The following is a 25,574-nucleotide window of genomic DNA, read 5'->3' on the forward strand; positions in this document are numbered from 1 at the left end:
TCATGAATATTTGTTAGATAACATAACAACTAATAAAAAAAAAGGAGGGATAAGTCGCAGGAGTAACATATACGAAGTACGTAGTATTTAGTTTAACATCATTAGCCTTAAGAATTGTTCACTTTGACCAATTGACCCTAGTGGGCCACCTGTTGGTTTTGGGGTTCAATGTGTGAAGGAATGAGAAAATAATCCACTAGAAAAGAAAAAAATCAAGTTGAGGGTAAGATAGTTGGGGGGAATGAGAGAGAATAGTAGGTACCAATATTTAGGGTAGAGGGTTGGGGAACACAGGAACAAGTAGTTTTCAAATAAAGGAGGTGGGAGGAAAAGATGGAAAAAGGTCTTATGCATCACTAGTGGTGGGTAACTAATTATTCTACAAGATGCATTTAGTAGGGACTAGAATAAGAGGTGTGTGATTAATTAATTGTTTTGCGTAAAATTTAGTTACAGGGGATTTTTAATTAGTTTGATCTTATCGTGCCCAATCTTAAACAAGATCATAAAATTTTAAAGAGTGGACGAACGATATCCTTATAGAAATATGTACTCGATCTGTAGATTATTGATGAATTGATTTTGTAATGGATGATTTTACTGAAATAACTCTAAAGAGTGGAGCAATTTGTCTACATCGATAAGTTGGTTATTACTTCCTTTGGAAAGAGAGAGAGAGAGAGAAAGAGAGTGTGACAAAAAGGGTGAACCAACCTCTTTTCTCTCTGCCTTAGAATCCCCTAACCCTACCTACATTACCAACTTGCACCACAAGGATGAGAAGGGAAGAAAAGAAAAGAAAAACGAAGAATTATTGATGGAAAGTGGAAGGTGAAGCAAATTCCCACACACAAAAACAATCAAAATGCAAGCAAAGAGTAATCTTAATCTTAACACCCTCCATAATAATAATAATAATAATAATAATATGCCTTTTTTTATGCTTGCTTTTGTCATCAAACTAAGCCTTGCTACTTTGTTCTATTGCCCTTTTAACCCAACTCCTCCAACCCCTCTTCTAGAAACTTAATCTCCCTTTTTTTCTCTTTCTAACTTCCCACACGATGCATGATACATCACCAATAAAATAAAAGAACCACAACAACTACCATTTTTCTATTTTCTCCAATATTACTATACACTAGATTGCACATGTCCCTTTCTCTTGGGCCAATTTTGGTTCCTATACATACACCTAACTCATTATTTCATTGACATTTTTTCCCAAATTATAATTTTCAACCACAAAGAATTGAAACCGATTAAAGACTTACTTTATATAACATACATACTGAGTATATACTAGATCTAAATGCACATGATGCGTGATTGATATTTTGAAAAACATGTACGACAACTCATATTACTATATTTATATTAAAAAAAAAAATTGTAAACCAATAAGTACCTTAAGATTGAGTTGATGTCGTTTAAAGAATAAAAATAACGATCAAAGTTAAGGAAGGATATACTCCATAACAACGATCGAAGAGTTTTTTTTTTTTCCTAATATATATATATATATACACTACCTTCGTTTTATATTTTTTACAACTTTGGAATATTATAATACCCCAAAGTTGCAAACTTGGTTGTGTTCCCCAATGCTGGGCTACCCCCGAAGTTTCAATTGCCCGACAATATGAAACGGAGGTAGTAATAGAGAATAAGAGATACTTTTGAAATTTCTTTTTTAATTGAATTATTTTTTCTCCTGCTATGTTGTCAACTCTTCTTGTAGCCTCATCTAATAAGTTGTTGCTGACATAACATATGGGGAGGATGGGGAGTTCAAATGAAATTGTCTTAGTTCTTTACTCAAAATAGCGGGTATTTAATACAGTCAATTTTGTTTCTTAGTTTATTGTTCTAGACCTCAACCATTTTCTTTTTCTAATTTTCTTTCTCCAAAAAGAAAACAAACTTTAATTTGATTTAGTCAAAGAGAACTTATTGATTGCTCTTATAGCTAGCTACTCAGCAAGACAATAATGAGATAGAAAATACAGTTAGAAGAAGAAAAAAATTGCTACTTTCCATTTATTATACGTACTACTTTGTAGTATTAAATCTTGTCGAAAATAGATTAATTAATAAAGTCGTGTATAAAGAATTTGAGTAACATTAGCATTTTAACAACATCGAAAATATATACTTGTATATGAAATAATTTTTTAGGGTATAGTAACGATTACAAGCTAATATAATTAAGTTTATTTGAAAAACTAATGAACTAGTCTTTGGTAGGGTTAGAGCTTAATTATATAGTTATACTCTATACCTTTTATTTTCTGTAAATATTGATACTTTTTTTTATGCATCTATGAAATCGCTACTTCAACCATTAATTTGCTAAATTTTTTCAGCTAACTTATTAAATTGCTAAAATCTCTTTGGATATGCAACACTTGTTACTTTGACTTTGGAGGCTTGACTAATCTATATATATTTTACAAAATAAATTCTCAAATGAACACATTTTCGAGCTTGAACTTGAATTCATTGAATTTTAATGAGGTTGAACATGAATCATAATGCTTGATTTTGCACAAACTCATTAACACCTATCCAAATTCAATCAAAGAAGTTTCAATTTAAGAGAATAATGGACATCAAAATTAACATACAAAATTGTTTCTTCTTCTCTAATGCGAAACAATACACATTCGTATTTTCATGATCTCAACAGTATAAAACCAAATGCAGGGAGAAGAAAGGGTACTTACATTTATTATAGAATTGGTATGTACTTACATTATTGAATTTTTCTAATGGTTTGAAATGTTAAATTATGAAGATAACACATGTCCCAATTGATTTCTACAAGCAAGTATTTTGTAATACTATGATTGATGAGAGTACATCATAGCCACATTACTTTGTTGTTATTCAAATAATGTATTATTTAAACAACAATAATAAGAGAAGAAGTAATACTATGATTTAGAAACTTAATTATCCAAATAGAAAAAAACAACAATCTTGATTGGAGTATCAAGTGGATCTACCTATAATTTTATAAACTCTTTATACAATGAATAAAATAAAGATGATAGGGAACATACCCACTAGCCTAAAATGGAGTTAGTTGCAACTACAAATAATATTATACTAGTAACATGTTTTCTGGTACTCTTCTTGCTTGTTCCTCACTTGGTCTTAGTGAGCTTAATTAGAGATTTTGAGGGCCTAACCAAATCATTATTATTCTTAATCCCAAAAGTGGTTCAAAGCTTTTAGACTTGCAAAGAAATGCCTAAACTAGATCTCATACATTGTCTCCACTCTCTTTTTCTTCTTATTATACCTAGTACCTTTTCTATTTAATAGATATACATACATTAGAACAATTTTAGTATTTTCCACCTCTATTAAATAAAATAAAAATTATAATCATATTTTTGTACAATAACATATGTATATACTAGACATAAATGTGTAATCTTTAATTACTTTACACCTAACTTATGTTTACCTCCAATTAATGAATCTTTTTCACTCTAATTTCTGACCTAAATAAATATATTTATGTAATCCATCTATATTATTATTATGAAATGATATTAAAATATCATCAAAAGAGTAACCCCACCAGCCACTCTCCCTCTAACCTATCTCACCAACTCACATCTAGAAGCTCTTTCTCTCTCAATCCAAATCAGTACCCTATAAAAACCCCTTCAATTCCTCAAAAGGGGTCAGCTTTGTTGCTTCACCCAACTCCCCCCTAAATTAGCTTTTGCTCATCATCATAAAATATTTTACATCAAAAAAAAAAAAAAAAACAGCTAAAACTGAAAAAATTAAATTTCTCCAACTTCAATTTTTCCCTCCAACAATCTTAAGATTATTTCATAATTTCCCAAAAAATTATAAAAATTAACTTTTTTTTGAAAAATTTAAAAAATGGGGAGGTCCCCTTGTTGTGAGAAAGCTCATACAAACAAAGGAGCATGGACAAAAGAAGAAGATGATAGATTAATTGCTTACATTAAAGCTCATGGTGAAGGTTGTTGGCGTTCTCTTCCTAAAGCCGCTGGTCTTCTCCGGTGCGGTAAAAGTTGCCGGCTCCGGTGGATTAATTACCTTCGTCCTGATTTGAAAAGGGGTAATTTTACTGAAGAAGAAGATGAACTCATCATCAAATTACATAGTCTTCTTGGTAACAAGTAAGTCAAGATTTCAACTTTTTTTTTACCCAAAACAAAAAAACAGAGGTTTTTCACTATTTCCCTCCATTTTTCAAGTAGTTTAATGGGATTTTTTTAATTTTTTATTTTAAAGAATTTAATGGGAACTTTTTCACTACTAATTTGGTGAAATTTGGTGGGTTAAAAAAAGGGTTTGTCACAATATTGTTTCTTGAAATTGGGAAAGAATAAATGGGTTTTATTTAGTGAAACAAGAAAAGACAATATGGAGTATGAAAAATGTCAAAATTTTCCTTAAAGATTGAATTTTTATTAAAATTTCTTGATACCCGTTTGAAGAAACGAATGAATTTTTGTTGTTTTAGGTGGTCATTGATAGCAGGAAGATTACCAGGAAGAACAGACAATGAGATAAAGAATTATTGGAATACCCACATCAAAAGAAAGCTATTAAACAGGGGAATTGACCCTGTTACACATAGATCACTAAATGAAGTTGTATCAAATCCAGAATCTTCACCAACAACAACACCAAATTCAACAACAACAACAATCTCATTTTCCGCACCAATCTCTATTGCGAAGAAGGAAGAAGTTTTGGGGTTAAAAGACGAGATTTTGGGAATGAAAGATGAAATTTTTACTAATAATCACATGTTAATTGAAGATGAACAACAACAATCTAGAAGAAAATTTACACAGAGATGCCCTGATTTGAACCTTGATCTTAGAATTAGTCCTCCTTGTCAACAACAACTACAAAATACAGAGTTAAAAACAGGGACAAGAATTTGCTTCACTTGCAGTTTGGGGTTGGAGAATAGTCAACAAGATTGTAATTGCAGTCAAAATATTAATATGGTTGGCTGTAGTACTAGTAGTAATAATGGTACCAACATTTGTTATGATTTCTTGGGGTTGAGAACTAATGCTGTTTTCGACTATAGAAGTTTGGAGATGATGAAGTAAATTTTTAATTTTTTAGGATTTGTTTGTTGATCGATTTTAGATGAAAGAGAATATACTACAAGTACTAAGAAAAAGAGATTTGTGGTAGCTCTCAACAAATCCTTTTAGATATATATAACTTGTGTAATTAGTGGTAGCTAGGATGTATTAACATAAATTTGGGTGATTATTTACTAGTACTATAACAATAATACATATTATAATTAGTTTGTTCATTAGGATTTTATGTTTTTCTTGTTAGTTTAGCTTAGCAATGCGTATAAAAAAAAATCAATTTTACCTACAACTAACATTATTGTAATATAGAGTACAAGTATATGAATATTATTGACTAGATCTAGGCATTTGGTACAATTGCATAGCAATGTGTATAAAAAAAGAAAAAAAATAAAAAATTAATTTTGAGGCGTTTTTTCTTTTTACGAAGTACATAGGAGTGCTTGAATATTCTCAAGTATAATTCACTTGGGTCTAGTTACTCACTCAGTATAGCAAGATTGCAATAAGGACACAAGGAAGTGTCACTTTACCACCAACCTCTAGTCTATTTATACTTCACTTAGGTTACTTAATCAGTAGAAATCTTTAGAGAATTGATTATTGTGGTGAAGTGAAAGTAGAATAGCATCACACGAAACAGTTCGGAGTTTTAGGGTTCTTTGTAAAGATTACCTGTTGGGTTAGAAAGGGGTCTTGAAGATTTGGGTCTATTTTTGTGGTGCATGGCTTTAATTAATGTTGGGTGTAATTGGCTCTTTATGGTGTTTTTGTGAGTGATTACATAACACTAGCAACTTTACCTACTTCAACCTTTCTTCTTTTATCTTCCCTTATTTAATTGTAAAACAAACTGCAGTATACTTCATATATGATCTATAGTCCAAATTTCGAAATATTTCATTCACATTACATGCATGTTTAGAGCCTGTAACAAATTGTATTACTACCTCCGTTAACAATTATTTGCAACGATTTGACATAAATTAGAGAGGAAAAATGTCTAATCGTTGTAAATAATTGTTAACGGAGGTAGTAGATGAATTTGGCTCCACAAGAAAGAGGGAGATTATAGGGGTAACTCTGATGTTTCACAACAAGGTGTGATTATTGAACATGTATGCATGTATACTTTGTATTTTTAAGTTTAATGGTAGGAAAATGAGGTATTAAATATTAAGTCACATAATGTACTTAAGGCAAGGTCGATTTCAAGGGCATAGAATTTATCATTTTAAGATGAGGTGGTGGTTGTTGAGAAGAATAATTATTTTTATATAAAATTGCAATGTACAATTTATGTTATATGTAAATTTATTTTGTTGCATTTTGGCTTTTTTAATCTTAGAATCTTAAGAGCTGTTCAGGACAATTTTTTCATAATAATTGATTATAATTATTACTGTATAAATGGTCATGGTGTATGCTTATATAATTTTTTTTTTTTTTTTTTTTTTTTTTTTTTTTTTTTTTTTTTTGTAATAAGTATGCTTATATAGTTATATGTAGGAATATTTTGCCAAGTAGCAAGTAAAATAGTATTATCATTTTTTATTTTTTTTTTTATTTTTAAAAAGCAAGTAAAAGAGTATTATCATGTGTTATTTTTCATTTCAAATACACAAATTTGATAATTAAGCTCCATAGTTGCCACAATTATTAAAGATTTTCCGATCCAGATATATACAGAGATCTAGTCGTACATGTATATGTTAGCATGGATAATTATATTATTAGGAAGATTATTAGCAATAATAATTCAAAAGCGCTTACAAAGAAAATAGATCTAAACTTAAAAAAGAAGGAGAAAATTATTGAAAACTTGAATGATTAACCAACAAAGAGAACAAACCGCAATAGATTAAAAAAAATTGGACATGCATGATATAAACTCCGTATATTGATATCTACCAAAATTGGACATGCATGATATAAACTCCGTACAAAGAGTATTTTTTTTTTTTTTTTTTTTTTTTTTGGGTGATGAATTTGTCTTTATTAGGAAAAGGATTTGATAGTCGATGTCATATGATGGATAAGCTCTGAGAGGATGAGAAGAGGTGTTGGATAAACACACTCCTTCGCACATTACTTATTGAATTACCAATAAATTAATGGAAATTCATTAAATAAAAAGGTTAATCTGCCTGATTTAGTACCCTAATATCTTACCTAATCATCATATTAACATCCAATCAAACCTGTCTTTTTAGTAAAACTGAAAGAAGTGACGAATCCTTGTCGGCTTCATCTCTTGCGTGCGTTTTCTTTGAGCTCCTTTTCATCTTTATTATTCTATTACTTTATGGAAGGAGTATTATATTCCAAAATATTCTTACATAAGACGGTTTCATTAGTTCTATTTTGGAAGTCCAAACCAAGTACTACATACTAGGCTAGCTAAAGGAAAAAAATATATATATTTACTTCGTATATAATAGCTATATATTAAAAAAAAAATATTATTAGATATTTAGTAAATTTTGTAAATGGTTACTCAAAATCAAAGTTGTACAAAATCCTTAAACTAAATATAAAGAATTACCCAAAAAAAAAAACCCTAGTCTGTATGTGCCGTATTATTGATCATGATATACCAATCAATAAAAATTTAACGTAATTACTTATTTTCTCTTTTTGATGCATACAACTTTTTAAATTAAATTCTCTCCGTTATGGACATTTTATCATTGAAGTTTGCTTCACTCATTGGGTTAAGTATTATTACTCAAATTATACGTATTTTTGATGTTGATGATTACTTGATTAAATTTTTTGGATAACTTAGTATTAAAAAAATGTACAAATGAATAGTTCAAAATTATATGTACTCCGTATATATAAATCTCAAATACCACGCATACACCCTAGATTTTTATTATTAAACATACACCCTTGATTTTTATTATTGAATAAGACTCAAATTTTCCTCTAATTAAATTTGTTAATCAATTCATTAATTTCCACATCATATTGAATTGATCATTCAAGAGACATAATGTGTACAATGTAATCTGACCAATTTTATATTATATATATAATCTTGAAAGTTAACAAAAAGTATAAGCCTTTTTCTTTAAAAAAAGGAAAATTGATGTAAATGTGGACACGTAGGTATGTAAATTGAAGGATTAAGTGATTGGCCTCACCTACCTAATTAGAAGTCAATAAGTTGACCATCAAAATTAAGTGATTGGCTGCCTTCTATAATGGTTTCCTCGTGATTAGGATTCAATTTCTAAGATTGGAATTGCTATTAATCAAAATGCGACTATTTTATACGTGCTACGTAGAAAATTACACTCTATAGTCTATAAACTAGCATATAGTTTGTTTTATCTCTTAGCTGAATAATTTTCCTTTATTTTTTTCAATGTAGGGGCATTTTGGTAGGCGATTATGATTGATCATTATATTGAACAATATGCGACCCGAGTCTGCCTCACAATCCTCACTTGAGATTTGTTGTTTCAAATTTCAACATCATTATTAAATGGTCAAATAAAGCATCAAAAACATATTTTTTGGTCCGAATGAGCCATGAAAGTATATACTCGTACAAATTACAAATGAAAAAGGGGATAGAAATTCAAATCTATAGTAGGCCTACTCACTTCACCTAAAAAATTACGAGTATTATTTATGTAGATAACTTTTCATTACCACTTAAACCTGTAGTAATGGATGGTAATAGAAATTTATGAAAAAAAAAAATATGTGGTGATGAAAATATGGTTGGAATATTTTGAATTTCAGCAAGATACTTTTTCTTACAAAATTAAATTGCTTCATAAATTCAAATTTGTCTACATTATTATCATTATGAAATTAGCCTGAGACTTTTTCTTACAAAATTAAATTAAATTATTACTCCATATATTTAAACTCGTTTACATCATTGTTTTTTCTTTTTATTTACCAAACATGAATACATTATGCAAGAGTCAACCATATACTGGTAACCACGTACCATATACTTCGTATATTGTATATATATAGATAGTATAGTATAGCCTATCTAATTATTTCTTATATGTTTGTACCTTATTATGACTGTTATGAGTACATGAGTGAGCCTAAAGACATCATTGGTTGCAATCATTGCATGGTGAAAATTCTCGCTCCTAGCTTTGAGTCATTCTTCTAGTAGTGGTTGAACACTCAAAGCCGAAAAAATAAACAATAATCTTGCTATTCAAAATTAGTGTCTTACACACACATACTGATTAACTAAGTGCTGGAGTTGTATGACTATTCAACATGAAAACGAAATCATCAATTACTAAAACTATTCTTCATTCTTATCACATCTGATTTTCTTAAAATGAAAGTTTAAGTGACAAAGAATTGAAGGACAAATATTCAGCCAAAATGATAAAAAAAAAGTATTCAAAGACAAAGATGAATAATCCATGACCACAAGGGAAAAAGGACATGATGACATGAAATTAAACAAAAAAAAAAATCAAGAATATCCGAAAACAGTGGCCTTTCCTACACAGAAAAGAGCAAACTCACTTTTCAACTTCTCACATTTTTCAGTTTCCTTTTTCAATATGGGTTAGGTAGACAATAGAACCTTCTATGGGATATTTTTCCCTCTGCTAATGTGCAAGGCTAATTTAATTTATTTGTAATTGTTATTGTTATAATGTTATTGATCTTTCTCTATCAATGACTTATTATTATTGTGTCATGTTATTGTATGTAAGTTAATGCTAGCTTCAACTCTCACCAACATCACATGCATGACTTTGGTGGTGGGCCCTTGTAGCAAGGTACCCCATTTTCTAGGGTGTATTTTAACATTGCATTATTTATATAGTCTCTCTAAATATAGAGTTAATAATCAAATCATAAAATTTAATTTTAGTACATTTCAAAATAAATAAATAAACAAATAAATAAAAGGCTGATATAAAATAATTGGATATGGATACATAATCTGATTTACATCCTTAGTCCTTACATAAAATTATGAGAAAAGATTAACTACTCTAACATATTATCATAGTTAATGTTTGTAGTGAACATACACTAATCAACACAAGCCTAACTCAAAAAAGTCTAGGTTATTTTGTTACCTACCATTTTCATTCAAGCATATATATGCATAATTTAATTTCAAGACTCGAATAATTGATTTAATACAACCCTAATTAATCAGGTTAGGCAAAAAGTTAGGTCGGACTTAACCCCTTTGCACGTAACGAGCCACCTTTTGTGGCACAATCAAAGGCAGGCTTAGCCAAAGAATATAAGATCGCTATATATATATATAGTAGTTCATGACTAGGGAAAAAGAGAAAGACTAGGGCCTTGTTTGGTTGACATGAGAATTAAATAGGAAATTGCATTTCATGGGAAGTTATTTGTTTGATTGGCAATGTGGAAATTTAGAAATCCCATGAATTTTGATTGACCTACATAAATTTCCATTTTGTGGTGAATTTAGGTAATTTACTTCCCTTGTTTCGTGGGAAGTTGAAATTCCCATAAATTTCCACTTTCCTTATTTTTTACTTTTTTGTGTCAACCAAACAATTCCTCAATTTATCAAATCCCATAAATTTTCACTTTCCCTATTTAATATTGTCAACCAAACAAGAACTAGATATATAGTCGTAAGAAAATAGTGGAATAAAAGGAAAGAAAGGGATAGGAGGATACAATTGTACGTGACACCCACCTCTAAAATTTCTACCAACTCTCTTATTTAGTTTTTGTTGAGGATGATCTGAGGCTGAGGGTGGTAGTTGGCGGCTGTCTATTTCTAAGCTTAGACTCATGTGCGTTGTTTGCGGCTTCGGGACCCTCTTTTATTTTCCTCTCTTCCGGGATGCTTCCATTTTCATACATTATTCATTAATTAGACCTCATACTCAGGAACTCATTGTACGTATGTGATTGCTTACACGTACTCCGTATAATAATTATAATCAATTATTATACGGAGTATGACATATATGATTAATAGTTCTTTATAATTTAGAGGTAGACTGAACATGTTCGGATTTAAACAAGACACTAAGAATTGTACGTAATGTTGCTCGATTGCCCCTGTATGGCTGTATACATAGTTTTCGAATTTTGAAATAGTTATCCCTCTAAAGCTTGCCCTACCTGATTTGTCACGGCTATAAGACTTGTAACTAGACTCAAATTCTAAATACAACTTCTCTTGCTAATTAAGGATAATATTTAGGTTTAACATGGGACATTAATAATCTTATTTTGAGGCACTTTATTCTTATTATCAATCAAATACTTCATACTTAATTATATAAGTTATATTAGGGTTATTACAGGGATAAATAATCTCCTTCATTATCTTCTTTTTCTTTGCTTAAGTAAGAAAATATCAGTACCACTTATGCCCTTGTCGCCACATAATTTTTTGGAGGGAAAGGGGGGTCCTAAATGGGGTCAATCATCAACTACTAATTGATTGAAGTTAGATATCCTGTCAAGCAAAACAATACTTTTATAGTAACCCTAACTAACATTATATTATATTAATAAAAACTAGGTTACTTTATTCTAGAAGCTCATTATTGTTAATATAAGTGGGTGAGTAGTATAGTAGGGCATATTAGCTCCTTTGCTTTTGCATGTATTAACATATATTGGTTGAAAATGTGTGTAATGGGTCACCCCTCAAATCTACGATACGTACATCTATATCATACAAGTATGGGTGCTTAATTAATTAGCTTCTTCGTTTTTAAATTTCATGCATGGTAAACTTTGTCGGTGTTCTTTCTAATATCATCTTCTTGATTTTCATTGCATTGAAATTTACTCATAACATAAAACATTATATCAGATCACTATTAATTTATTTTAGGATTTCCTATCAATGTTTATTGAATCTTAAATGTTAGCAATAACCAAGCTAGTTTTTAAACTCAGTACATTAAAAAGTCGTCACATAATTGTTATATTTTCTCCAATGCATGCCCATATGTTACATCGATATGTCATATTATTATGGTCCATATCCTTATCAAAGGGCAAGAAAACTCAACCAAATTTCAAAAAGATACACTTGAATAGGAATATACTAAGCCGTCCATAACATGCAACAGTACCTAACACTACCAATCTACAAGTGTATATCCTATGGTAGTATGGTACCATGTACATATTATTGGACCTAGCTAATTACTTAATCCTAACAGTAGGCTAGTAGACTGTGATTTCAAGACTTTTAATGTTAACCTATTGAATGAAAAATTTCCTAAAAAACACCATTACTTGTTTCTTAAGTTTTACGATTATTATTATTATTATTATTATGTGAAGCATGCACATAAATTGCTTTTGTTGCACGAAACTTTCATCATGTGTAAACCAATTTGTAGGGTTTTAGTCATAGATCTTATAGGTTTTAATTTACTTAATTGTTGACTAATCAAACACACTTGTACTTCATCAATGTTGTCCCGAGTCAATTATATTCTAGAAGTTTTGTTTATAGAAAGGTACTTTTTTCTTAATTACTTTGTTATGATGGTTTAAGGAATGGTCTTGTAGCTTCATTTTTGAATATTATAAGGAAATGTTTATCAACATATAGATAATTAGATATACATAATCTAAGCTTTGTGATAAATATGTCTAATCCATTTGGTCATCATCACTTAATTAGGTATTGTTTGATAGATTCTATGTGACTAGGTCTCAAACAATAAGGTTTTATTCCAAAGGTGAAATTACAATAATGCAAGACAAGGCAAGATATCTTAATTAAGACAGGATAATGAAAGGTTGCCAAAGCAAGAATGAGATGGTTTCAAAACCAAGTAAGCCTCTCGGAGCTCTTTTTGGAAACCCCAAAAAATACCTTGATGCATATCTTTCCAAGTCCAATAATGTTCTTTAGAGGCCAAATTTAAAGGCTTACACAAAATCGAACCAATTAGGAGAATTTGGACCTAGTGTTGAAAAATCAAGGGATAGTAGGCCAGGAATGCATCATGGAGTCATATATATAATGTTGTTTGGAACCATCTACAACCACTAGTTTGTCACGTGAAGGCTCTTGCTGGCCTTGACCAGTGGCGGATCCAGAATTTGAGGAATGGGGGTGCGAAATTAAGTTTAATAAAAATATTACAAAATACAAAGTAATATGTGGAGCGTAATATATAATTTTTTCCTAACTAAATTTTGAGTTAATAAACCATTTCACTATTGTATTAGTATTTGTGTGTACTATACGCCCTATTTTCCGACAACAAGGCTTATCATTGAGTAGCTAAATATGTGACTAAAAAAAAAGAGATTATCTAAGAGACTTGTTATTTGTAACAATAGGTCTCTTTGATCAAAAGTACTAATGGCGGAAAAAAATTAACAATATCACCTAAGAAACCAGTTATTTGTAGCAATAGGTCTCTTTGAAAAGTAAGTCTGGTGTGGAAAATATTAAAAACATCACCTAAGAGACCACTTTTTTAAATAGGCGGTCTCTTTGAATTTTAACACAACGGCGGACTGATAAGTTGTGGCAAACTACATAATAGTACCTAAGAAATCGCCTATTAGATACAGGCGGTCTCTTTTATTATCAATTTTTTTTTTGGCATCACGGGGGTATTGTTGTATCTCTGTGTACCCCCTAGATCCGCCACTGGCGTTGACAGTTGATGAGTTAATGAAGTGAGGTGTTTACGTAAATAGCTAAATTGGCCATTTAAAGGAAAATTAGATGTTGCCAACCACTTAGATTACCTCTTTGGGTGTCATGGGATCTATGAAAAGCACCCTGAGGTTTTTCGTTTTTGGGTCTGAAAAATTCAAAAATAAACCAAAAATAAAGACTATTATTCACGCTTTCAGACTAATTTCGATGAATTTTCTCAAAATTGTAGTGAATATTTGGAAAGTTCCCTAAGGTGATATAAGTTGAATTGAACATTAACAAGTCTGTGAATGTGTAAATAAAGTCTCGACAATGAATTTGATTTAATTATGTGGCATGGCTATTGCCGAATTACGTTGCATTGGTAATGAAGAGTTGTATTCACTATATGATTCCAATTATTAACTTGGCATCTCGAGATTCTATTAAGGCGCTAAAAATCCTTTATTGGGGTTATCAAATAAGTGAAGCATACAAAGTAGTTAGCATAAATACACCTCAAGCGCAAGATAGCAAAAGTAAGGATGGTAGGAGAGTAGAAGTAGAAGGAAGTTAAAACCAAAAAAAAAAAAAAAAAAGGTTTGGTAGGAAAGAAAAGAAGATAAGAGGCATGAGGTATCCACAGGAGAAAAAAGATATCATGGGAGCCACTTTGTTTGTTGGGTAAATGGATTCTAATTGGTTGCCTCACTTGATCATTGTAAATTTCCTTATTTTCTCTCTCCTCCTCACCAAAAAGTCAAAAGTCAACATTTATGATTGAACTTGCCCATTCTGGCTTTTATTACATAATATGGGCTTGTCTCACTCTCTCTCTCTTTTTCTTTTTTAGGTCAGGCCCATTTCACATCAATTCTAGTGGGCCGATCTCATTTATTTCACCTACCTGCTTCTTCGATTACCTCATTACTTAGTACTCGTACGGTTTTTTTTTTTTTTTTTTTTTTTTTTTTTTTTTACTTTATTATCTTCCTACCAAAATTGCGTATAATTAAGTACATGTACATTGGAAGGGCATGCCCTAGTTAGGGTCTAATTGGGAGAACTATCTGAGGCTAGTCGGAATTTAACTTTATTCGCCTAACAAACCTAAACACTAAAAATTCAAAAAATAATATAAAATTAAATATTTTTATTTATGTATATACGTATTTTTCAAAATCATAGAGAAAGTTACAAGTAAATTTATTCATGAGTACTTTTAGTACGAGAATAGCTTGGTCAACTTAATCATAATATTGCAAATGTAAAAGCCTTCTATATAGTTTGTACATGAAATATTTGGACGTCATCCCATTATTAGCACACATACTAAAATGATGTCAAAGTCCTTTAATCTTGATAAAGAGATATTCAATTAAAGTATGTTAGTTTTACTTTTGATTTGATTTTATTTTACAGTAGTATTTCAGATGTTAAAACCATAAGCCAAATATACAGGGACAATAATGTTACCAAAATTTAGGTGAGTTGTGTATACAAATGAAATTCTAAATATGCGCATGATTTAATGAAAGCTATTTCCACCAAAAACCATGTGATTTCTACCAAACTAGAGACATTAGTAGGCGTTGTACGTACAAACGTACACCCTCTGCTTGCCTTTTCAATTTGTTTTGTGTTATCACAACAAATTAAATGTGCTATCAACTAACTTCACGACTTCAAGCACTCAACTTCTATAACAGAATATAGACTTTTAAAACATTTTTATGAATATGAATTGTGATGTTATACATAAGAATTAAGAAACGTGCACATTAAAAAGCGAGAATAAGAAAAAGGGGGTGGGGGTAGGGTTGAGGTTATATACGCCAGTAAAATTTTACAATGATGATTGACCAATAAGAAAGTAATAAGATAATACTACATATAAGATGATTTCATTTATATCAAAGAGATTATTCTTATACATACGATGATTGACCAATAAGAAAGTAAAGATAATACTACATATAAGATGATTTCATTTATATCAAAGAGATTATTCTTATACATACGATGATTGACCAATAAGAAAGTAAAGATAATACTACATACAAGATGATCTCATTTATATCAAAGAGATTATTCTTATACATATGATGAGTGACCAATAAAAAAGGAATAAGATAATACTACATACAAGATGATTTCATTTATATCAAAGATATTATTCTTATACATTTTACGGGGTGTAAAAAAAATTTGTAAAGAGTATTTCCTAATGTTTATCAGCAAATAAACGAAGGAATTACAGTAACTTACTACGGTATCAATGTAAATTTTAATCACAATTGTTTATTTTTAAGAGGTAACTTTTGATGTCTAATACAGTTTGATAAGTCTAATATGATTAACTAGATAGATGAATACGTGGAACTGTATCATAGGCTCATTGAGGCGTTTGAGCTAATCATAGATTCGAAGTCTATTAAAAAGACACAAGCAGGCCAAACACTAATAGCATGAAAATGTGGCCTTTTCTTATAAATTGGACCCACTAGCCCAATAACAATTATTAACTTGTACAAGGGAGAAACTACTATAAGGTTGCTGCCAACGAAGGGGATGAGTCCCAAAGCCATATTAGGCCCAAATCCATAATATTAGGGTCAGACACAAATCATTTATTAGACGTTCCTATACGAAATAGTTGTTAAAAACCTGTTAGAGGACCAACTCAACCAAAAACTTAAGCTTATGGTTGAAGTCCAGGATCGGTTTCTCAGTCTATCACGCCCCCTCACATGATAGACCATTAGGCTTGAAGTCTAGGATCGGTTTCTCAGTCTATCACGACCCCGTCATACCAGCGTTTAATATTCCACTTTGAAAGGAGGGTGGATGAGATTCGAACCCATAACCTTTTGTGTCACGCTGACTCTTAATATCTTGTTAGAGGACCAATTCAACCTAAAGTTTAAGCTTATGATTGAAGGCCAGGATCAGTTTATATACTCTATCAAAACCAACCATACCAAAGACAATAAAACCAAATTGAAGCGTGGCTCGAATCAATAATCAAGAAAAGAATAAGCCAATAAGCCAATAAGCCAACATAATCGTAACAGAATAAAAACTCGACTGATTACACAGGAAAAAAAGACATACAAATATACAATGCAAAATTTTGGTCTAAGGTAATGAGGATTAAGCGTCAACAAAATGAGCTAAGAAATAAAAGAATTCAGTTTAACCTTAACCATTATTGGTCATCTATCAGTGTTTATGAAGCTTTGGCACATGTATAAGTGCATTACTATCCCTAACACCTTAGAAATGAAATTACATTCAATGGAGTATTCTATAAAGATTTTTTGACCTTGCCAGCAGCAGCTTTAGCAAGAGTACTGGGTTTAAGAGCACCCTTTGGATTCAGAGCTTTCCTTAACTTAAACACTGTCCAAGCTGTTCCCAAAGCATGTCCTGCTGCATCCAACCCTTCGTGTGTCGCATTCGCTGCTTCCTCTCCGTACCTACAACATTTGTTTTCAGAGATTGAAATCAATACAACAAAATTCTTATGTAAAGACTAGAATAAGCGACCTTCATATTGCTAGTTCCAATTATTTTATCATAGCGTAAAACAAATGTATTAATACCTCTCAGTAACAAGGTCCGTAGTAACTTGTGAAGAGGTTGACATAACGTTCTTTCCAGCAACTTCAACAGCATCGCAAATTTTCTCTGTTAAAACACACCAGAAATAGGATTATGTTAGAAATGCAGTCATTGTTTTCTAAAGGATCATAGCTCTCAAAACTCGGTTGCTGAATATAGAAGGGATATGAAGACATACGAAAACCGTCGAGTGAAGCTAATATGATTTCTCCTGGAATCATGTTAAAGAATGTCTTTCCTACTCTCGAGTTCACAACTGAGCCTGTAATAGTGTCAGACACCTTGATAACCCCTGAAAGAATTGCGGTTGCAGCATCCTCTGACCTCTTTGTCATGCTCTTCACCCTAAGCATATCAAATTCTCATGTTACTAAGAAACTTAACATGGATTTACTGTTTACAGCAAAAACCACAGATTTCACCCTAGCTAGTTCATTTTGTTGAGTTACATACGGAGTACTCCTTGATGACTAGTTGACTTTACACCTCAGTTGACCAGTAAAAAAAATAAAAAAAAAATGAAGGAAAAGTAAAGACACAAAATGCACAATTACAATTTAAAATTGAATACAATCTTCACTTATGTTTTAATTGTTCATAAATTTTACTAACTCCTTCCACACATATTCATACGAAGTATTGATTATCATGTTACACTTATAATAACATATGACAATTTATGAAGGGAGTATGAGTTATGAAGTTTAGGCCTTTATCAATGAATGCGTAGAAGATATATTACTCGTACAATCAAGACTTGTTTTGATCAAGTAAAAAATGAGCGTGGAAATAGAGTAATTTATAAGGAAAGAAATATGGGGCAAACAAATAGGGACGGTGAAAGTCAACTCAATCTATAAACTAGCACAAAAACAGAGTTGAATTAGCTGGAATATAGGCACTACGGAGTAAAATTGCATGCAATTTACGATTTCACGTAAAAATTGAGCATGTAGCAACGAAATTGGATATGGTAAGAATTGCATATATATAGGGCAAACATACAGGGACAAACAAAGAAGCACTGCATGAAAAATTGAACCTATGAATGAAACAAAAACAGAGTAAATGAGAAGCAGCAAACCTTCGAATCCTGGTTAAACACTGAGGACTAACACGAGTAGCATTCTCTCTCTTCCCCAACCTTTTCCTCAAAAACTCATTTCCCCATTTCAACCTCTCCACCGTTACATCCCCACACCACAGTATCCCCTTCACCAACATCCCCGACCCCGCCGCTATCGCCCTCGCTACACACCCACTATACTCCTCCACATTTGGCGCCAACGTCGTCCAATACGCCGCTGCACTCTCCTCTATTTTCTCTCTCTTCGCCTCATCCATTTTTACTTCCTCCGGCGTAACCTCTCTTGCTGCCACCCACCAATCACCCGCTTCACGCTCCACCTCTACATCAACCCTCTCTTCTTTAAACCCGCTGTACTTCTCCAAAATCGAGTCGAATTTCTTGAGCAGAGTTTCCTGCCCTTTTGAAGGGATGGTTAAGCCGTAGTTCAAAACGTCGTCGTTGGAGGAGAGTATGAAGAAGTAGTGAGAGTCGTCTAGTTTGAGGGTGGCTTCGTCTTTTGTTAACGGCCATTGGAGTTGATCTCCGATTCTTGCTAAAACGGTAACATCAGCGTCGTTTTGACGGAGGAGGATGACTTCGAGATCGCCGTATGCTAGCTCGATGCTTTGCTGGTTGTCGATGAGGTGGACTATGGTGGCTGGGATTTTGATCAGGACCTTCTCTGTTGCGTCAATGGCGGACGAAGGGTTTTCATTTTTGCCCATGTTTCAATAGTATTGGAAATTGTTTGAGAGATTGAAGGAGAATTGGATTGAAGACGGTGATTCTAGGTGTAGGGTTTAGTGAGGGTTTTATGAGGGGGATAAAGAGGTGGGATTAGTGGCAAAGGAAATGGAAGGAGGTCACGTGGTGTTGTGGAGGAGCGGCACGTGTTTTGCTGATAGGAGATACGACGAAGTAAAGGTGTTTTCTTAAAGGATAGAGTTTGGTTCCCGCGCTTTTTACGCGACACGTTGGTTAGTTTGTTGATTGGGTTAAGTAACCTAAGAGGTTGGAGTTTTTATTATGTTCAAGTACTTGGTGTGAAAATCCCATTTAAAAGTGGTCCATTAAACATGAATAATGGCCACTTTTGCAAGTTTTTCATACATGAAATTAAGGTTGGAAATGGAACCTATCAAATACATTAATGAGCCTAGAAAAAATAAGGTTTAGATTTTTTTTTTTTTTTTTTTAAATTTTATTTTATTGTAAATTTACTTGGATACTTCATATTATTAGTGGTTTGTGATTTGGAGATTTTTTCTAAATGGGAGTGTGAATTGGAGAATTTGTTGCAAGTGATAAAATTTGACAGATATCGAATTGATTGTGCAAGTATTACATGGGGTCATTAGTGGTAAAATGTACAAATGGCTAATTAATTTTATCAGTTGGCATGAATTTTTTAGTTTGAAATAGAGTATAATATTACCAATACTTCAGATAATTATGAAAACCAAGTTTTCTTAAAATTGTTATCATAAAGCTGGATACCTTAGAAATTGAGCTTTTTAAGTTGATTGCTTTCATATTGATAGTATACCATATGCGTGGCTTCCTTGAAAACAATGTCGTATTACTTATCGAGATTTTTTGCAGTCTATTTTAGCTACATGCATTTATCATCATTTAAAATAGACCAACATGGTATCATGATTCAATATATATATTGTGAAATTTTCACAAACCATTGTATGAAAATCTATTACCCTTGCAGTTTTCCTCAATCCAAGTTATGTTCCCATACCCCTAATATAGGACATAAGTGTTGCATTACTAAATTTACTCCTAATCAAATTTTATGCTACAAGTGGGAATTAATTTTGGCAAAATGAATTCTAAAATGCGTAACGAAATGAGTCTCACATATCTACAAACACTTGAGTTGGTTAACAGAAAGAGGACACTAACAACATTCATGTGAAATGCACTAATAGCCACATTGCAACAAGAAGATGCAGCAGTATCAATGTCATGTAAAAAGATGACTTCAATTGCAACATCTGTTCATAGTTTATACTACAATACTACTCATCTCTTCTACTTTCTCTTTTTCCTGTCTTTATACAAACAACATTGCCTTTTTATAATTACAACATCATCATCATCAAGACAGAACCCATAACCCCCATTCCCAAAAGCAAAAGCAAACCAACTTATTTAATTTAAAATTTAAAGTTTAAATAAATAAAAAAAATTCCATCAAAAGTTACTCATAATCAAATGGCTCTAATCCTACACCCATCTTTTGATCATTACCATCAAAGTGAACCAACCAAACATAGTAACATACCATTCATTCTTTCCCTATTATACATCAATTCTCTCCTTTACTAGATTACAATGGGTTTACTTGGCTCACTACAATGGGGCTCCGAACCACATGCTTTCCATCCGCCCAAGATATCGAACCGAAACCCGCACCCGTATCTCCCAAATTCAAATTCTTACTATCCACCGTAACCTTCACAGTAAACGTAATCCTCTTCACCTTCTCATTAAACACCAATGTATCTGGCTTCACTGAAACCGCCACCCCCTTCGCCGGAACCTCCACTTTCATCTTATAAACCGCATTCACATCATCCCCTACATTTGTCACCGTCCTTATAAACGTCTTGCTCGTAACCCCGGAACCCGGAAACAACACCGCAATCGAAGGATAATTCAAATTCTCCGGAGACGCTTTCCTCTTCATATTACAATTAGCAGGATTCCTAGTAATCACTTGAATCGTATTCGGCCCGTACCCAATTGCACACAAGAAGTTAACATAATCATCATTAGTAATGTCATAAACAAGACCCGGATCCAAAGCTTGCTCCAAATTCAAATGCCCGGACCCGTAATCATAAGCATTAGAAGCTTTCCCAGGGATTGCTTCATCCGTCATTAGCTTCAGCTGATTGTTAGTAAGACTAGCTGTTGTCATAATGGCTGATTTTATCATCGCCGGCGACCAATCAGGATGCGCCGATTTCAACAATGCCGCAGCTCCACTTACATGGGGACACGCCATTGAAGTGCCGGACAAAATGTTGAACTCCGTTCTTCGGGTATCCACGTCTAACCCGGTGGGCCCGACGGCTTCGGTCCAGCTCGCAAGAATGTTAACCCCGGGTGCAATCAAATCGGGTTTTAATATCTCCGGGTTTAACCCGTTTGGTCCTCTGCCGGAAAATGACGCCACCACCGGCGCCGGTTTAATTCCGACGACGGTACCTTTAAAGTTGATTGTTGCTTTTGCTGATCGTGTTGCAGCGTAAGCTTTGATTAAGTCTCCTTCGTCGGATCCAACACCAACGGCTGGGATTAAATGCGCGTCACCTACTAATCCCTCACCGTTAGATGCTCCGTTAGCGAGAATCATCCCAACACCACCAGCTTTCTGAACAACCACTCCTTTCGCAACTCTCGGATTACTTCCTCTATCACAAATTACAATTTTACCCTTCACCTCTTTTGGATTAAGAGAATTCTCCATACACAAAGAAACCGAAAGAGTACCCGTTTTACCCGGGTAAACAATCGGGTATAACCCTTTCTTTAAGGGTAAACCCGAGTAAAGCGATACGCCGGAGATTCTTTTCCCGTTTCCTAAAACAATCTCCGCCGGGAAATTCCGATCAATTGTTCCCGCACCAACGGTGGTTATCCACGGTGCTAAATTCGTAACCGACATAGTATTCGGCCCGTCGTTCCCAGCAGAGGAAGACACAAACACCCCTCTTGAAACGGCGCCGTATGACCCGATTGCAATCGGGTCGAGATAATAAGGAGAAGAAATACCATCTCCTCCTCCGATAGAAATAGAGATGACATCAACACCATCATTAACAGCAGCATCAAAGGCAGCTAAAATATCAGAATCAAAACAACCTGAATTTTTCCAACAAACCTTATAAACTGCTAACCTTGCTTTAGGAGCAACACCTTTAGCAACCCCAGAAGCGTACCCGTTCATACTCGCGTTAAACGAGTACCTTCCTGCTGCTGTTGATGCTGTGTGGGTCCCATGACCGTCGGCATCTCTCGGGGACTTGAACTCCAACGCCGACGTCGTGTTCACGACTCCAATCCCGGGGAAGGCGGACTCGTGTCCTTTGGAGAAGTATCGTGCACCGATGATCTTACGGTTACAGTTATTTGTGCCGAATTTCTCACCCACTTCGCAGGTTCCTTTCCATCGTTTTGGAATAGGGCCGAGGTTCTGGTCGGAGAAGGACCGTCTCTCCGGCCATATCCCGGTGTCGAGGACTCCGATGATGACGTCAGACCCGTAATCGGATTCCGACCATAGTCCACGTTGGATTCTGAGTCCGAGGAATTGCGGGGACCGCGTTGTGTGGAGTTCCCGGCGGCGGTCTTCGAGGACAGCGAGGATTGAAGGGTGATTATTAAGGTTTTCAGCTTGTGAAGCGGTTAACACGGCGGAGAAGCCATGGAAAACGGTGTCGTATGTATGAAGGATTTCAGATTCCGAGGAAGTGAATTCGGAAGTGTACCAGTGGTAATGGGTGGTGAAGACGGTGGGTTTAGCGGTTCGGTCAACCCGAATAATGTAAGTTTTTCGGGTTTCCGGGTCGGGTTGAGCGGAGGTGAGAGTAAGGAGGAAAAGGAGTGATGGCAGGAGGTTATTCAGTTTCGCCATGGGAGGTGGAGAGAGAGTGTGAGTGGGGGGAAGTGGAGTGTGAAATGGAGTGTTAAGTAGAGATTATATTGTCAGAGATAATTGTCTTATATTGAGTTAATTAATTAGCAATTAAGTAAAGGTGGGCTAAATTTTTGGAGATTAATTAGTTTAATGTGTTTCGGGAATGATATTGTCGATTTCAGGGGGAAATTTTATGAGTTAAAGTCGTTAAAGCATCATAATTTAAGATTTTTTGTAATTCCACCTTTTCCAATAGATGAGTCTTGGTTAGGTGATTTTTGGCTAAAGATGTTCAAATTGTTGTCCAAATGGTCAATATCTTGACAACAACAAATACTTATATATATAAAAAATAAAATTAAGCCGTTCAATGCAATTTTAAAGTTTAGGATTAAACATTTGATATAAATAGTTTAATTGTTTACTTTCTTTATATACGTGGAGATTTAATAAGAAATTATAAATTAAAACCATTCGTGATATATTAATTAAGGGTGTGAATTAGAAACATACAAATATAAAGATTGTTAAAATTTACAAATAAAGGAAATATACATATGATATATCTATCAATATAATATCACTTAATTAATGATATTATTTCTATAATATATGGAATATAAAGAAATAATAAGACAAAATTAGAAATTCACTGTGTCATTCTCATTACAGTTATCCTTAAATTACTCTCTTTGTTCCATAATGATGTTTTTGTATGGAATTTTTTACTTTTTAAAAATAAGAGATAATCTTTTAAATTTCTCTCAATCTATAAGAACAAATATAGTCATGTGGGATCTAGTTTGATTCGTCTTAATGAATACATTATTATTATCTAACTTTTATAATTTTTACTAACGTAAGATTAAAGATATTTACGGTCGAAAATAAATAAAAACTTGTATCGATTCATTTCTTTCTCGTATCCACAATGAAAGAAATGAAAGCATCTTCTTTTCATCTTAAGATTCCTAAATATCCACAATCCATTCATTTCTCGTATCACCTTTTCATAATTCAAACATCTTTAATCTTATATTGAGCATCTACTTTTCAACTTACATAAACACCCACTAAGTAGCATCATTGCTTTGACAGATTTGACACTAATTATTATAAAATAAACCTTACTAGAGTAAGTCAACATATAAACATATTACAGTGCAAGTAGCAATTCAATACCTTGACGACATACATACATATGGTTTAGCATTTGAACAGACTGATTAAATAAATACCGAGTACTAATATTAGTTCATATAGTACGGCCTTATAGGCATGATAAACATGTTCAATTGATATACCAATATTCTAATAGGAAATTGTGACAAACCAAATTAACTAAAACATTGAGTTGGTGGTTGAATTTTTAAACCTTCTTATTAACTTATTAGTAAATGAATGGATAACAAAGATAAGAACAAAACTTTACATTCCTTAGAAATAGAATATTTCAAATGTTTAACTATTAAATTATGTAGGTATGTTCCCTCTTTTTTTCTTGAAAAAAAAAAGATGTAGAAGTATATGTTAGTAATAAAAACATATTCAGACAAGGTTGTCATACGTTCACGAGACTTTGTTTATGTATATGTAGGGTAGTTTATGAAATTTTGGAGGCCTAAAAAAGTGAAATAAATTATTTGTGCTTATATGAGATCATATTTGACATTATTTAACCACTTAAAGAATATCAATTATAAACGATATAGTATTGTATTGTAATTAGTTGATATAATAGTATGATCGATCTACCTAATTTTGCAACAGTTACAGATGAGCTTCTTTCACCTGACTTAAAGGTTAAAAATTGCATGTTCGTATTAATCATAAATTAAGTAAATCTTTACAGGCGATGATAGATGAACTCCTCCAGCTTGCACTGCATGACTAACGTGACGCACAACTTAATGTTGATACGGAAATTACGGCCTTTAAGCTATGGGAGTTACTTCATACTTCATCCATGCATCACAACATGAAATTCTTACTTCCTAGCTAACTGCCCCCTACTACACCCAAACTTGTTTTTGCTAAGGCATTACATGCATTGATACAAACTCATCATCATTAGTTCATTACGACGCTATTAGTATTATTTATTTCAACTTAACAAAAAACTATATGAGTACAAGACTGAATTAGAAAGTTATTTGGGTTTCATTTAAGTTCTCTGGGGTACCAAGTAACGACAACCAATTTTGAAATTTATTTAAACTATTTTTACCTTAAATTTATTAAAAGTTATAAATTTGGAAATTAAGGGGTATTAAGGCTATCAGCGGTCCCCATATGTATAAACATTCTACGATTTTTGTTGTTGATCTACATTGATCTATTACTCGTGCTAATTCACTAGTGATGTTGAACAAGTTTTTTTTAGCTTGATAAACGGCTGCAATCAAGGCTAGATAGTGTTAAAATCAATGGAAAGAAAAACAGGAAAAATCCTGGGCAAATAAGGAGAGCAGAATATCGGAC

The 25,574-nt window shown here is 32.8% G+C and overlaps 3 protein-coding genes across 3 annotated transcripts; 1 reads left to right on the plus strand and 2 right to left on the minus strand.

The window, feature by feature from the left end:
• The first annotated feature begins 3,545 nt into the window (after positions 1-3,545).
• LOC110718540 (myb-related protein 308-like) lies at positions 3,546-5,335 on the plus strand. The gene is made up of 2 exons (XM_021897387.1): positions 3,546-4,169; positions 4,517-5,335. The coding sequence occupies exons 1-2, from the start codon at positions 3,907-3,909 to the stop codon at positions 5,118-5,120; spliced, it is 867 nt and encodes a 288-aa protein (XP_021753079.1). The 5' UTR covers positions 3,546-3,906; the 3' UTR covers positions 5,121-5,335.
• An 11,585-nt stretch (positions 5,336-16,920) lies between these two features.
• On the minus strand, positions 16,921-19,906 carry LOC110718541 (protein EARLY-RESPONSIVE TO DEHYDRATION 7, chloroplastic-like). Its single transcript, XM_021897388.1, has 4 exons — positions 18,452-19,906; positions 17,546-17,712; positions 17,349-17,433; positions 16,921-17,222 (listed from the first exon to the last, which is right to left on the minus strand). The coding sequence occupies exons 1-4, from the start codon at positions 19,159-19,161 to the stop codon at positions 17,051-17,053; spliced, it is 1,134 nt and encodes a 377-aa protein (XP_021753080.1). The 5' UTR covers positions 19,162-19,906; the 3' UTR covers positions 16,921-17,050.
• Positions 19,907-20,395: 489 nt separating this feature from the next.
• On the minus strand, positions 20,396-23,259 carry LOC110718542 (subtilisin-like protease SBT1.6). Its single transcript, XM_021897389.1, has one exon. The coding sequence runs from the start codon at positions 23,088-23,090 to the stop codon at positions 20,778-20,780; it is 2,313 nt and encodes a 770-aa protein (XP_021753081.1). The 5' UTR covers positions 23,091-23,259; the 3' UTR covers positions 20,396-20,777.
• Between the last annotated feature and the right edge of the window lie 2,315 nt (positions 23,260-25,574).

This window comes from Chenopodium quinoa, unplaced genomic scaffold (genome assembly GCF_001683475.1).
Source record: "Chenopodium quinoa cultivar QQ74 unplaced genomic scaffold, ASM168347v1, whole genome shotgun sequence".
Classification (NCBI taxonomy): Eukaryota; Viridiplantae; Streptophyta; class Magnoliopsida; order Caryophyllales; family Amaranthaceae; genus Chenopodium; species Chenopodium quinoa.

Excerpts from the sequence above, each read along its gene's own strand:
- LOC110718541 (XM_021897388.1), bottom strand. The coding sequence starts at position 19,161 with ATGGGCAAAAATGAAAACCCTTCGTCCGCCATTGACGCAACAGAGAAG. Across the intron at positions 17,713-18,451 it reads TGTTTAACCAGGATTCGAAG|GGTGAAGAGCATGACAAAGA; the intron begins GTTTGCTGCTTC and ends TGATATGCTTAG. Across the intron at positions 17,434-17,545 it reads AGCTTCACTCGACGGTTTTC|AGAAAATTTGCGATGCTGTT; the intron begins GTATGTCTTCAT and ends GTGTTTTAACAG.
- LOC110718540 (XM_021897387.1), top strand. The coding sequence starts at position 3,907 with ATGGGGAGGTCCCCTTGTTGTGAGAAAGCTCATACAAACAAAGGAGCA. Across the intron at positions 4,170-4,516 it reads CATAGTCTTCTTGGTAACAA|GTGGTCATTGATAGCAGGAA; the intron begins GTAAGTCAAGAT and ends TTGTTGTTTTAG.
- LOC110718542 (XM_021897389.1), bottom strand. The coding sequence starts at position 23,090 with ATGGCGAAACTGAATAACCTCCTGCCATCACTCCTTTTCCTCCTTACT.